The sequence below is a fragment of the Peromyscus eremicus genome, chromosome 13 (genome assembly GCF_949786415.1).
Source record: "Peromyscus eremicus chromosome 13, PerEre_H2_v1, whole genome shotgun sequence".
Lineage (NCBI taxonomy): Eukaryota > Metazoa > Chordata > Mammalia > Rodentia > Cricetidae > Peromyscus > Peromyscus eremicus.
In genome coordinates, this window is record NC_081429.1 from 13,494,868 (window position 1) to 13,510,321 (window position 15,454).

General features: G+C 37.8%; 1 protein-coding gene across 7 annotated transcripts in view; it reads left to right on the forward strand.

The window, feature by feature from the left end:
• Pam (peptidylglycine alpha-amidating monooxygenase) overlaps positions 1-15,454 on the forward strand; it is a 283,282-nt gene that overhangs the window by 195,361 nt on the left and 72,467 nt on the right. For all 7 annotated transcript variants that reach the window (XM_059278064.1, XM_059278067.1, XM_059278068.1 and 4 more), the window contains 5 exons: positions 6,833-6,881; positions 8,138-8,205; positions 9,356-9,436; positions 9,707-9,783; positions 10,824-10,927. In XM_059278064.1, the coding sequence (XP_059134047.1) occupies positions 6,833-6,881; positions 8,138-8,205; positions 9,356-9,436; positions 9,707-9,783; positions 10,824-10,927 (379 nt within the window). The remainder of the gene's footprint in view (positions 1-6,832; positions 6,882-8,137; positions 8,206-9,355; positions 9,437-9,706; positions 9,784-10,823; positions 10,928-15,454) is intronic.

The window sequence follows — 15,454 nt, forward strand, 5'->3', positions numbered from 1 at the left end:
AGCACCTACATGGCAGCTCACGACCATCTATGATTTCCATCTCAGGGGATCTGATGCCCTCTTCTGGCTTCCTTGGGCACCAGGCATGCACATAGTGTACAGATAAACACTTACACATATAAAATAAAACATTTACCTAAGTTCACCCAAAGCTCCGAATTGAATGCCAATTTCTTTATTCACCCCTTCTGTGCACTAGAGTATTTTAGAGCTAAAAATATTGCTCATTAAGACTAATCTACCAAGAATTAATCTTCTAGATCACACCCATATTAGATGAGAGGACCAGCATCATTAAAAAAAAAAAAAAGCATCATTTTTAAAGTTCTAAACTTGGCTGTAGAGTTTCGTGACTAAAATAGGCCAAGTTCAACTTTCTCTCCAACAAAACTGCTGTGTGGGAATGCATAGCATTTGTGCTGAATGTGTCAAAGGAACAGTTCTCTTCTGCCTTCAGTCACACAAATTCCGTGCTACAATTTCAGAGTGCTTTAGTTTTATACCTACTTCTACTCCCACCTCTTTAAAGCATTGGGGTCTTTTTCTTTTTGTCCTGAGTTAACTTTTCTATGCCTTCTTCCCTCTGTATTCTCACATTCTCATCCCAGAGTGAGGCTGTCCAAACAGTTTTCATCCAGTATGTGGTCTTGATATGCCAAATTCCTTTTCTATGCATGTTTTAACTCCTTCGATTCTGACTTCAGTTTCTTTCAGTTTTATTCAGTAAAGTAACAGCAGTCATTGAGGTGCTTTGCTACAGTCAACTTTTTTAAAGTGCTTTCCATTTTAATGATGGTGTATATCAGAGGTAGATGTCACCTATAACCTAGTGAAACGGAATGAATTCATTTTTATGTAGGTTAATTATCATGGGGCCTGGTGGTCCAAGCCCTGTGAGTTACAGCAGAAAGGCAGTCAACATCAGGGCACATTGCATGTCATCAGTGAAATATGCAAAGCTATCTGGCTTATGAGTTTACCAGAAGATCGGGATAGAGGTTATGGAAATAATAATGAATCACTGTGGCAAGGGCTGTGTTGAGTTGAAAGGTCATGTTCGTTGCACCAAACACTGGGGCTGAAACGAAAGTTGCTGTCTCCCACCGGAACTGCTATGGGTCTGGAGCACGCCCCTCTTCCCTGATTGATGGGGTTCAGTTGGTTCCCACTGGGACTCTCACTGTGTGAATATGCAAGCACGTGGGATCTTTAGGTCAAGCTGCAGAAAAACATACGAGTAGAGGTCAGAATCACTTCTAGTAATAAAATTCGATTTTGCAATAACGAATAGCAATAAACATCAGCAATGCCTAAAGAATATGTAAATATGTTTTAGAAGTATTTACTTTGAAACAGCATTTAGAATTTGTTCAACTAAATAGTGTTAGGATAGATGTTCATCCATTACATAAAACAAAATCAGCATCATTCTTTTTCATCAAATTTTATATAGTTTTAGTTTAGCATACAAAATAATGGGCTTCTCATTGACATTTTCACACACACACATATACATACATACATATATATATACATATACACACATATAAATACATATATATATATATATATATATATATATATATATATATCCTTGTACTTCATTCATATTCACCTCTCCCAACTTTTTCCCCCTTATCCCTGGTCCCCATGTTCCTCCCAGATGGGTCCCCTTCTGCGTGTGTGCGTGTGCGTGTGTGTGTGTGTGTGCGTGTGTGTGTGTGTGTGTGTGTGTGTGTGTATGCGTGTGTGTGTGTGTTTGTTAATTTTGCCTATCATAGATTCTGCATATGAGAGAAGATGTGGATATTTTCACTTTCTTCCTATCACGGTCTCATTCCCTCCCTCCCCTTTCTTCAGGTTCTTCCCTTTCCTCACGGTCCCCTTCTACTTTCATGTATAGAGTGCATACATTTATAAACAAAGTACAACGTTTAAGGTTCCACATTTGTAGTTCTACCAAACCCAATTAAGATGTAAGAAAATTAGAGATAACCTAAAGAATTACCCATAGTTTAAAGACTATGCTATATGTACACATTCTTTGAATCCTTTGACAAGACAAACTTAATAGGAACAAATTATTTTTGCTGCTGTTCAGCAACAATAGAGTATAGTTTTGAAGTGTTTCGCTTTGTTAATTTTTCTTTTATATGTTCAGATTTCTGGAGCTTTTTGTAAAACAGGCAAAGGTTTTCACCCTGGATCTATGCAACAGATTTACATTCTGCAAGACTGGACTCGGACTCACTAACTCTGGGCTTTCCCTGAAAGTCACTGCAGGGCAGAAGTGCTAAGGATGCATTGTGTTTTCTCCAGGATGTTATTTCTCACATTATTATTGGATCTAGTACCATTTTATAACTACTGGACAACACCTTTGATATCTTTACAGGATATTATATTTATAATTATCCTATTTCTAGTGAAAAGCACAAAACAAAAACACAAGAGCTGGCAAGATAAGTGAGGAGATAAAAAAAAAAAAAAAAAAAAAAACACTTGTTGCACACACTTGGGAGACATGCGTTTGGTTCCTAGAGGTAAAGGAAAGAGTCAACCCCACAAAGTTGTCCTCTGATTTCTACACGGCCGCTGTGGTTCAAATGTACTCCTCTCCACATACACATCACATGCCTACACACAATAACAATACATATTAATGTTTTGAAATATAAGACATTTAATTTGGAGAAAAATCTATGATAAGGAGATTATAAACATCTTTAAAATTTGCTTCTAATTGATGTGCTTTCAAAGAAGCTACTAAATTTGGACACCTCTAATACACACTTTAGTGAGAATATGCATCATTTTATTACACTTGGCAATAGCTATGTGGCAAGATGCGTAACATTCCTGCTACTCTTATTTGGTGGCAGTTTTGGCTTTAAAGCTAAAACTTGTGTGTGTGTGTGTACTTTGAAACAACTTTCAGAATTTTGTTCGACTCATTATTTTGGGTTCTTAAATGTCTGTTTAATTTTCAACATTAAATTTTTTTAAGTCATGGTACGGATGATCAGCCAATTTTGTGATAAAAACCAAACTGTGATTTACTTAATGATTTCAGGCACAAGGCAATGAAAATACAGAAGACAGTTCATAGTGCATATTGTGCTTGTTGCTTGCGTTTGCATTGAATAGGAGGCAGAGGTGTTCCTTCAAATGGTGTAATTAAAATGAAAGCTACTAGGGAAGGGGTGTTGCTCAATGTTGCCCAGTGACAGAGTACAACCCTGCTACATGCAGGACCTTTGCTTCCATACCCAGTGCCACAAAACAACCAACGAACCACCAAAATCTTTTAAACTTTACATTCAGTAGTTAGTGATAATGCCTAAGTGTCAGGCACTTGCTATGGGGGCACTTTACATGTCCCTGTCACTTACTACATGGCTTTTTTGTACACAGCATAAAACCACGATTCTGAACCCACTATGCACACACTGTGAACTCCTAACATCAAGCCCTACTCTCACCTGACAGCCTGTGTTTTACTGGGATTTTTTTTTGACTCTGGCCCTCCTGTCCCACAAGTATACTCAGTCCTTCTGAAGCCTTTTGATCTCTTTCTCCCTGTGGTGTTTGTCTCCAGATCTTGAGGTTATGCCATTCACTCAGGTCTCGATGCATGGTACTTTTCTATGGACCAAGCTCACATTGTCTTATCAAGTGCATTTTATAGCCATTTGGTATTTTGTTTTTCTGTACCTCTCCTTCTCCGTTGTGTCTATTAAGAGAGCAGGAAAACAGTGAATACTTTCCTTCACTGACTGCTGGCTACAGCACAGGGCTGAGTTGTACTCATTGCTCAGTGTTAATTGAATGAGGAAGATTGTCATTTCTTAAAATAACCTTTAAGCTCAATAGAATTTTCATGCACATGAAAAATGCTTCCTGCAATTATCTAAGCTAATTAGGTGAGTCCCTAGGGTTTGGGGTTCATCTGATGTGAGTGAAGGTCTACTTTAACCGTTCTCTGTCAATCACCATGGATACTCACATGTTCCTCAATGAGATCATCAACTAATCATTTCAAAAGTAGTACAGCCTAGGCATATTTATTAGGTTGCATGTAGTTCATACAAGAAAGTCTGCTCTTAAAAGTCAGTATTCTTATAAAATAAATGAAGGAATAATACTTATTTATCATTTCTATTTTTAAAAACATGGACAAAGCTTAAGATAGGCCTATATTCATTATTCAGTATTGTTATTTATCTCCTCATTCAACTTCCCTTAAAACTCTCATTCTTTTTTTTCAATTGAAAATAGAATTTTTCATACAATATATTCAGATTATTCTCCCCTCCCTTTTCTTCAAGATCCTCCCCACCTCACATACCACAAGCCACACTCTTTCTTACTCTCCCATTAGAAAAATAAGATTAAAAATAAAAATAAACTTGAATATGAGAAAACAAATAAATGAACAAGAAAAAAAAGAGCCAAAGAAAAAGCACAAGAAACACGTATACTGAGATATTCACATTCACACACAGAGAACTCCCATATAAACATAAAACTGGAAACCATATATATATATACATATATATGTGTATATATACATATATATATATATATATATATACACACACACACACAAAGGTTAAAAAAACAGAAAGAAAATGCTTAAACCATTATGAGCGCTGCCCCCCCACCAAAAAAAAAACCCACTTCAAAAATACCATTGAATTAGTTTTGTGTTGGCCACCAGCTGCTGTGCATGGGGCCTGCCCTTAAGTATGGTTGTACACCCAATGAGCCACCATTGGAGAAAATTAAAGGTTCCTTTGCAAGCTGTTACACAGTTGAAGATAGCTTCTGGGTTAGGGATGTGGGCTTGTGTCCACTCTTGTTTTCTGCTCTGGGACCTGATCTGGCTTGGACCCTATGGGCCCTATGTATAATGCCACAGTCTCTGTCAATTCCTATGTGCATCCATCCTGTGGTGTCTAGAAGGCCTTGCTTTCTTGGTGTCATTCATCCCCTCTGGTGCTTTAAATCTTTCTGCCTCCTCTTCCTCAGAATTCCCTGAACCCTGAGGGGAGGGATTTGATGGTGATATCCCTTAAGGACTCAGTGCTCTATAGCCTCTCACTCTCTGCACATCATCTATTTGTGGGTCTCTGTGTTAGTTCCCATCTACCGCAAGAAGAAGCCATCTGATAATGGCTGAGCAAGGCACTGATCTATGACTAACAGAATGTTGTTAGGAGTCATTGTATTGCTATGTTCCTTTAGCAGAACAATAGCATTTGGTTTTCCCCTGGGCCAATGCCCTGTCTAGTCTCAGGTTCTACATCACCAGGGCAGTGTCAGGCATGGGCTGCATCTCACGGAGTGGGCCTTTGTAGCTAGGGTTTTCCTGCCTGGCCCACAGTCAGGACAAATCTCTCTCATCTGCCAGTCCCACAGCCGCTCAGACCCAACCAAGTAAACACAGAGACTTATATTGCTTACAAACTGTATGGCCGTGGCAGGCTTCTTGCTAACTGTTCTTACAGCTTAAATTAATCCATTTCCATAAATCTATACCTTGCCATGTGGCTTGTGGCTTACTGGCATCTTCACATGCTGTTTGTCATTGTGGCGGCTGGCAGTGTCTCTGACTCAGCCTTCCACTTCCCAGCTTTATTCTCCTCCTTGTCCCGCCTATACTTCCTGCCTGGCCACTGGCCAATCAGTGATTTATTTATTGACCAATCAGCAACACACTTGACATACAGACCATCCCACAGCAGGCCTTAAGTCCAATCAGATAGTGGTTGGTTAATTCCAGAACTTTTGTACCACTATTGCACCAGCCTATCCTGCAGGCAGGACACTACTGTAGATCTAAAGGCTTATAGCCGGGTTGGTGTTTACTTTTCTCTCTTTGTAGAATGTAGAGTACCTTCCAGTACCATGAACACTAGCTAGAAAGTAAGAGTGAAGGCTCGAGGTTGACACCAGCTTGACTTCTCCATCTCCAGTGATTTTCATAAGTATTGTATTCAGCAATAGGGCCTTATTAACAGTTTGTGGAGAGTAACCAATAGCCTTGGCAGTAGTCTGAGTTATTTTCAGGTTTCTAGGGGGGCTTCTTTGGTCAACAACTTGATTCCATATAACCCATTCCTGGCACTAAAGGGTTCCTTTTGTAGCATACATTCTCATTCTTTGAAAAGCACTTGAAACTATTTTTTTCTTAAAAAAAAAGAAGAAGAAGAAGAAGAAGAAGAAGAAGAAGAAGAAGAAGAAGAAGAAGAAGAAGAAGAAGAAGAAGAAGAAAGAAAAAAGAAAAGGAAAAAGAAAGAAACGTCCCTGAAATTTTTATGAAAATAGTACTTCCCAGAAACTGATTAATGAGACAGATAGATAAAGAAACACTGTCTTAGTTTCTTTTCCTGTCAGTATGGTAAAATACTCTGATGAAAGAAATTAAGGGATACAGAATTTATTTTAGCTCACAGTTCAAGGTCCAGACCATCATGACCGGGCAGTCAAAGCGGCAGAAACCTCAAAGAGCTGGGCATATCAACTTCACCAGCTTTCCCACGTTTCTGCAATAAAGATGGTTCAGAACACAGCAGTCACATGTTCCTGTGCCTCCTTGTCTGCTGTTTGGGCACAAAACGGAGTGATTAGGGGGTTTGTCTCCACTCTTGTGACTCATTGGCGGTTCTGTGACTCAATGAGCATGAACGTTCCTGTGAAGTGCCTCATAGAACAAATGTCACACAGCTTTATGTTTGAAGTATTACCTGTTAAGTGTTAACTAGAACACATGGCTTTGAGGTCTGTTTCCACATGTTCTCATATTTCACATGTGTTTATGTCTTTTCAGATAATCACAAGGACTGCTCTGGTGTGTCCTTACATCTCACACGTGTGCCGTAAGTGCCTCCAGTTTTTCCAGACAAGATCTTTGAGAACTTAGAAGTGTTTTTAGTTATTTGATGTAGATTAATTAGCCTGAAATTCCTGGCTCAAAGCAATAAATATTTATTATCTCAATGTCAGGTGTCTTACAAGTAGGCTTCAATGAGAGGCTGTGTGGGGAGTCAGTCCTTGTTAGATTCAGCATGAAAGAGTCACCTCCAATCACTCACATAGTTGACTGGGAAAAGGACAGGGTGGGGAAGGAGAACAATGAGGAGACACGTTATGGGACTGACTAATCCAAAATGTGTAGGGCTAAATGGAAATTCAGGACAGAGTTGATAAGGTTGCATCACAAAAAAATAAGCAAATAATAATAATGATAATGAAAGGGCTTGTATGAAAGATAAGATTCGAGCCATTTATCATTTAATAAACTAACCTTAGCAGTGGCATCATACTGGCTATATTTGCTAGACGTCACTTTCTACACTTACGTTGCCAACACTCAAGAGAGAGAGCATCAAACAAGAACATGTATATCACAGCTTTGGATCACGACAACCCTGTTAAGGTCTCCAAAGAAGTTTGAATTATGGAGGATGGAAATAGGATGAGCAGAAGAGGAGGAAAGAAAAGGAGAAAAGGAAAAAGAAAGGGAGGGGAGAGGAAGGGAGGGAGGGAGGGGGAGAGAGGAAGAAAGAAAAATTGAGGAAGAAGGGTGAGGACATTGAGGAGACGTGCTTTAGAACTGACAAGTCCGAAGTGTATAAGGGCTAACTGGAAATTCAGGACAGAGTTGATCCGGTTACATTATTGGCAGTTTTTAGGGAGAATTCCATCATTTTAAGGGAACTCAGTCTTCTTTCTTAGGACCTTCAAGGATGAAATGAGACCTACTCAGATTATGGAGAATAATCTGCTTTATTCACCATTTTGTTTTAAATGTTAGTTAAGTCTAAAACAATAACAACAAGACCTTCTCCAACAATACCTACATCGGTGTTTGACTGAAAAGGCAGAACCCTTTAGCATAAGCAAGTTCCCACATAAAGTTAGCCACCCAGGAACCTTTACGAAATACCTTCACAAAAATGAAGTAGTTTTTAAGGAAAAAAAGATATCATATGTTTTTTCCTCTCTGCTTCATTTTGATTTATGTAAGAATGACAGTTCATAAACCATTATGCCATATTTTTTCAAACGGGTATTTTGGCTTTGTCACAGAACTGAGAGAAACGTTATTTTTTCTTTTCTTTTCTTTTTTTAGACAGCCTTTGATTGCCGGCATGTACCTTATGATGTCTGTTGACACTGTGATACCACCAGGAGAGAAAGGTAAATAAGTAATGACCACTTAGTGTTTACTATTACCTCATCAACTAGTCTATAAGAGCAGAGTTATAAACTACCAGCTTATAGAACGGCCAATATTTATGTGCATATCTGAAAAATAAATCAGTTCTTTAGCGTCCATGGATTTTAAAAATTATTCCAAGCCAGCAATTTATTGGTTTTCTAATATTTATTTATAAATATGCCAAGAATGGAGGTTCATGGACTGGTCATGTGTTGTATAAAGACTAAATTTTACTTTACAAATAAGCTATTCATTCTTTAGATGTAAAAGTTAAAGTGCATACTGTATAGTGGTATAAACTATTATGTGGAAAGGTTCAAAATCAAGAGGCTAGAAAACTCAACACAGCTCAGCCTTAGTACTTAAATATATTAATTTCCCTATTTGCAAAATGGAAGTAACACCCTAGTCTCCCAAGTTATAAAGCTACAAGAATACATATGGCATCATTGATCCAACGAAAATGTCACATTGACTGTGATATGTTTGTTTGAGTAGGAATCTTTTAAAGTTAATGTTTAGTATGGTTTATCTATTACTGTTTTTAAAATCTATTTTAAAAACGTATTAATTTCATCTTTACTTTTTGCCAGACTGTAAAAAAAAAAAAAAAAGGAAAAGTATATGGAATGTGTTCATTTGTTCATTGTAAATATGAGTGACCAGTTTAATGTTTCTAGGTATTGATATTCATTTTTAAAAACTCTTTAGGCACTAACATAAAACAAATTTAATTTTTTCCAACAGAATAAATTTCAAGAAAAAGGTAAAAAAAAAAAAAAAAAGAAAGAAAAACCATGCCTCTGTCTTCATAAAGAGTATTTTGATTTGCTCCTTATCATTCTGTTGTTAAATAAAATAAAAACTTTAGGGGAAAATAAGATCAAAATGTATTGTATGAAAGATTTGAATAAATAAATATGAGGCATAAGGCTCTAACTCATCTTAGTAAAATGTCTGGCACAGAATAAATGTTTGATGTCCACTGGGTAATGAATGAGTGTTTATTTCGCAAGAAAAAATTGAGGGCCAGCACCTGAGACTACCTCACACATACTTTTAACCAAAACAGAACATGCACTTTTCCAGCTGCATAGTGACTTCTGTCTGTGTTTTCGTTTCCCACAGTGGTGAATTCTGATATTTCGTGCCATTATAAAATGTATCCCATGCATGTGTTTGCCTACAGGGTCCATACTCACCATTTAGGTAAGAACTCAAGCTACATGTTAAATTATAAACGTTTGACATATACTTGCTGGCACTATAAATATAAAATTTGAATTATGCTAGACCTTAAGTACATTTTTATCCAATTCCTTGAATTTTTATACTGTTTCATCATGATTTCATTATGGTAGTACTTTGAATTCTGAAACTATTTGGGTTTTATTTTTGAAAAGAAGGTAAATATTAAACGTGGATTTTGATTTTCTAAACGTTTATTATATTGCATGTTTCCGATTTGTGTTTATTAAGGTAAGGTAGTGAGTGGATACAGAGTAAGAAATGGACAGTGGACGCTGATTGGACGCCAGAGCCCTCAGCTGCCACAGGTGTGTAGCGCCTAATTTAATGCTTTCCTTAAAGCTTCTCTAGATGTGATGGCAGTACTTTCTTTCTAAGAAATATTTTTTTTATGAATTCTATGAGAATGCCATACAATTTACTTTGATCATGCTCAACCCTCCCCCAGGTTGCCACAGATCCCACCAGGCCTTACCACCCACCCAACTTCAAATTCTCGCTTTTCTTTTTTCCTAAGCTGTGGAGTTCAGCTTATGTGGCCGACTCCTCTTCTGAGTGGACCCTACCTGGGAATGTGGTCAACCTAACCAGGGGCCACACCATTAGAGAAAACTAGCTCTCCTACCAGCAGCCCTCCAATGACGGTAGTTTCTTGGCTAGTGGTGGGACGTCATGCCTACCTCTCCCACCTCCGTTCTGGGATTCTTTCGGCCTTGAACTTGCACGGGTGTTTTTTATGTTGTAATTGCCCTTCGTGTCCAGAAAATGCTGTTTCCTTAAAGTCATCCACCACCTCTGACAGTCACAGTCTTCTGCTGTCTCCGCTAAGGAGGTCTGGTGTGATCTAGACAGCCCATGTAGGGCTGAGCATTCCAAGCTATTTTCCTCTCTGCTTGTTGGACAGCTGGGGTCTCTGTGAATTGTCATCTGTGCAAGGGAAAGCATTCTGATGAAGGGGTTGAGAGATGCATGGATCTATGGGTACAGTAATGTCATTAGGAGCCATCTTAATAGGTTGTCAGTATTTTCTGCCCCATCATTCAGTCTGTTTCAGAAAGCTCTTCTTCTAGACATATTGAGCATGGGTGGGCGGGCAGGGGGGTGGGGTGGTTTTATAAATAGCGTTAGTTTATTTTAAAGTCTGGCACTTGTTCTATAATGTGGAATTGACAGATTAAGGGAGAGCTCATTTTATCTAGCCATTTTTTTTGTGTGCAAGGATCAAGAGAGCTGTGTGTCTATCTTCATCTTTTCTACCCACAGTGCTCCAGGCCTCATATGAATCAAGCATGTATTTCTAAGTAATAGTAGTAATTTTAATGAATTGTTGCATTTGTCTTCTGCGCAGGCTTTCTACCCTGTGGAGCACCCAGTAGATGTTGCTTTTGGTGACATCCTGGCAGCAAGATGTGTATTCACTGGGGAAGGAAGGACAGAAGCCACCCACATCGGGTAAGAGTCTGCACTCCCCCTATTCACAGAGAGTATATCAGATGACGCCAGAATTGTAGGTAATAGTGATCTCTGTGAATGAATGATACACACGTTTGGTATCACGAGCAATTACAGCAAACTAGCATTGTATCACTCCCAAGCTGACTGATTTGGAAAAGCCTTAGACTATGGCCCTGCTTTTACCACAGCATTTCTTCCTGCCTCATCATTGCTTTGCTTGTTATGGTTATTGCAAGACCCTGTTTCTTCTTTGGACTCGTCTTAGTAAAGGAAATAAGATGATTGTGAAAATTTGTTTTCACAAGACTCCTTTTACCCTTATTTTAAGGTTAAGCAAACAAATACTCAGGTCCATGGTTCTTTCTGTGTGCTGAAGCGATTTCCAACCTGAAATTTTCAGTTGCTAGTCTACCAAAAGAGCGTAGTATCCATCCCCTTTCTAATAAGGGATGTCAAGACATAATTACTTCTCAAAATGCTGAAGTATGCCATCAAATAATTTTAATTTTTGTCATAAAAATATATTGTGACAATCTCTAAAGCATTAAGGACTCTTCAAAAATAGATTAGAGATTTAAAATGAAAGGCAAAGTTTCTGAGGCTTTCTGCTAGAAAATGATGTAGGTGCTTCCTTTCCGTGTGGAACTAGGTTCAAAGGTACTTACTTAGTCCACTTGGAAGCTTGAGAAGTTCCAGAGAGTAATGCTGATACAGAAAGAGGATTTTCAGAAGAGTGGTAGCTACTGACATGGAACCACACTGGATAGGAGAAAGGAAGGGCAGGGGAGCACTTGGTGGATTTTTCATATCACTCTAAGATAAGTTTTCATTTTTTTTTTCTTTGAAATGGGCAAACAGTATCCATTTGTGTTAAAGAGGCAGCTTCCCAACAGCTTCCATATTGCATGAGGTTCCTTAAATTTGGGGAGAGGACTGGAGACAAGCAACAAAATTATTGAGTTTTCATACAGAACGATACGATGGTTCAGGGGGAGGCTTGACGGCATAGACATAGCTATACTGGAGAGAGGGAACGGGCCGCTCCCTCTCTAACGGTCTTTGACACTTGAGGTAAAGTGATCCAGAGCGTATTGATCAGCTGCTCTCTGCCCTGTGCTCTTGTGGGGCCACAAGAATGGTAGTTAAGTGCCAGAGGTTATTCTGTTAACCTTCTCAGTAAGTAAACAAAGTGGTTCGAAATAAATGCTTTCAGAGCATTACATGTATTGATTTGCAAGCTTAAGTGTGAGAAAGTAGAATATTTTAGCCTCAAGGACCTTAACAATTTGGGTAGGGGACTCACAGCCTTGGCCAGATTCTATCCTTGGAGTTTTTCCTCTGAGGTAATTTCCAGCATGAAAATGGATGGCTTGTTATAGTGCCAGAGTGAGAAGCCAGAGTGATCTCTGGAGGCCTCTTTCAGTTTCATGAGACTAGAATAATTCTAGTCTTTTAAAAACTGTACATTTTGCTTTAAAATATCCTAAAATGATGATACTACTTTATCCTTTAGTAACTCTCTTGTGAGATAAAGTAAATACTATTTCTAATATAAATGTAATAGAAAGGGATTATAGGAAATCACGTTATTTGGTGAGTCTATATTTTGAATATTTAATTTATACTACAGATTCATTTTTCCAGAAGAATAACAAATTAATAAGACAAGTTTGAAGAAATCTAGACATGAATAAGATTTTTATTATAATGCTATATGCCTGTGGTGCTTAATGTGCCTTTTAAATTTAGAAAGATACTGTCTACAGTGTGTCTTGTACATTAGCAGGTATAATTTCCATAGAGTACTATAGGATCACAGTTGAAAATATAAACAGGAAATGTGTGTGTGTGTGTGTGTGTGTGTGTGTGTGTGTGTGTGTGTGTTGTGCACCAACACTTGTGTCCTACAGTATATGTGCGAAAGTTAGAAGACTACTGGAGGGAGTCATCTCTTCTCTCCTACTCTGTGGGTCCCTTATTGTACATCTTTAAAAATTATTTAGAATTTTGTATTAATTTCCCAAGTTCGTATGACCCATTTGGCCATATGTAAATCCAGCGTCTGTTGACAATAATAAACAGGACTGGGGGAGGACACCATTTAGCTGGCAGGGTGTCACTGCCCACATCCTGAGCATGACCTACAGACGGGGTTTTCTAACGATTCATTTCAGAATACTTGCCACTTTCTCAAATCTTCATTATGTACCTTTCTATTACAAAATAGTTTTATAAAAGCCCCTGTGACACCGAAATAGATCATCAATACAGATAAATATTTTTCAGAAATACCACAAAAAAAAAAAACCCATATGCTTTTGAACTAAACCATCATTCAGCAGTATGGTATAGCAGGGATCGAACTCCAGTCCTTAGGCTTATTGGCAGGTCTCTGGATCCACTGACACATTTTGTCAAGCCAGTGATCTTGGTTTTATTTGTGGACTCTAAAAATGGTAAAGTAGAGTTAGAGTCATGGTAAGCCGGAGCCAGAGATAGAGGGAATAAAGTGGGAATGAGTAAAAATTGTTGATGAGAGGGTATAAATTTTTAAAGAGACAAGAAAATAGCTTTTTGTTTTCTGTTAGAGAAAATGACTATGTGCAATAATAAATATTTTAAAAATAAATAATTTTCAAGTATATAACTATGAAAAAGTGGCAGTTATGCAAAGTGGTGGATATACTAAAGTACTTTGTTCTTTGTTGTATGCACATGCTCAGTTGTAATATTGTTCCTAATAACTGTGATTAATTAAGATGTGGCAATCAAAAGTGGTGTTAAAGATATTTTTTAAACAATGTATTTAAATCTAGATAAATTAACAAATATACTCAAGGATAAATGTTATACATAAATATACGTTTATCTTAAATTATAAAATAATACATAAGACACTGTATAAAGTATATACTAATAACATGGTGCAAGTGAAGTCTGTGAAGACGTGATACTTTATGCCTAATGGTGGTACATATTTTACATTCAATGAGACACTTCTCTAAATCAATTTCAAATGTTTAGTCAAGTTCAAACAAATAAATAGACTCTATTTAAGTCAGTCAATTAAGCTAATTAAGTCAGCTAATCATCCTAAAAGTTTTTAGACTAAAATTTCTAAATCCTGAGGATCATCAGGTGGCATGTCCCTACTGGTCCTCTTTTCACCAGAAATGTATTATTTCCTGAGAATAGTAACAGAAGAGAATGTGACAATGTCTAAAAGATATTTATCCGAAACAAATAAACCACTTTAATCTATTTTCATTTTTCACTGTTACTTTATTATATCCGAAACAGGGAGTGTCAGTTGTGACATTTTATGCACGGTCATCATACACTCTGTTCAGTCGCCCTACATTACTTTCTCTTGTTGCCTTCCTTCTCCTCCAGTCCTGACTCTCTCCTTTCTGCCTCATGTCTTTTTATTAATCGACAACGTACAGCACAGCACTTGCAAAGGGGAAGGTATATGATAAATAATGACCCCTTTTTGTGCATCTTTAAAAATTATTTAGAATTTTGTATTAATTTCCCAAGTTCGTATGACCCATTTGGCCATATGTAAATCCAGCGTCTGTTGACAATAATAAACAGGACTGGGGGAGGACACCATTTAGCTGGCAGGGTGTCACTGCCTGCATCCTGAGCATGACCTACAGATGGGGTTTTCTAACGATTCATTTCAGAATACTTGCCACTTTCTCAAATCTTCATTATGTACCTTTCTATTATAAAACAGTTTTATAAAAGCCCCTGTGACTCCGAAATAGATCATCAATACAGATAAATATTTTTCAGAAATACCACAGAAAAAAAACCCGTATGCTTTTGAACTAAACCATCATTCAGCAGTATGGTATAGCAGAGCCTGTGTATTAGAACATGATAAATTACATGCAGCTATTCAGCAAGATTCTTCTTCATCATTCGCCATTCATTTCCTGAGGTTTTCATTCTTTCCAGGCTCACTAAAGCATATCTGATTTAGAGCTACTGGTATTAAATATGCCAGTGTAAAGAAGAAATTATCACACAGACACTTGGGTATGACAGAAGTGCAGTGCAGTGATGTTGGAATATTGCTGGTACCCACGGTCATCATTTTAGAGAATACATTGGCACTTGGGAATATTTAAAAGTCCAGGAACCCAGGCCGACCCATGAACACCGCCTTCCTCCACCACTACTTTTCCATGTGAATAACTATTCAGATTAGCAGTTGGGTTGCTTATGTTGACCTCTGTGGAAAATAATGGTCTGTGTGGTCAAAATACTCCCTCAGGAGTATAGAAAGCAGACAGTCTGGTATAAAGTGAATTTTGGTTTTCAGGAATACAGAAAGCAGTCAGTATGATATATGGATTTTTGTTTGTTTGTTTTATTTTTGTCATTGGCTGTTGTTTTTAAGAGGAAAAAAACATGAAAGATTGTAGAATAAAACTAACAAGCTATTTGGATTCCTAACCATACTTACCATGTGATGGGCTCCCTGTTGGAGAGGAGGAGAAACTCAGTTCCCTA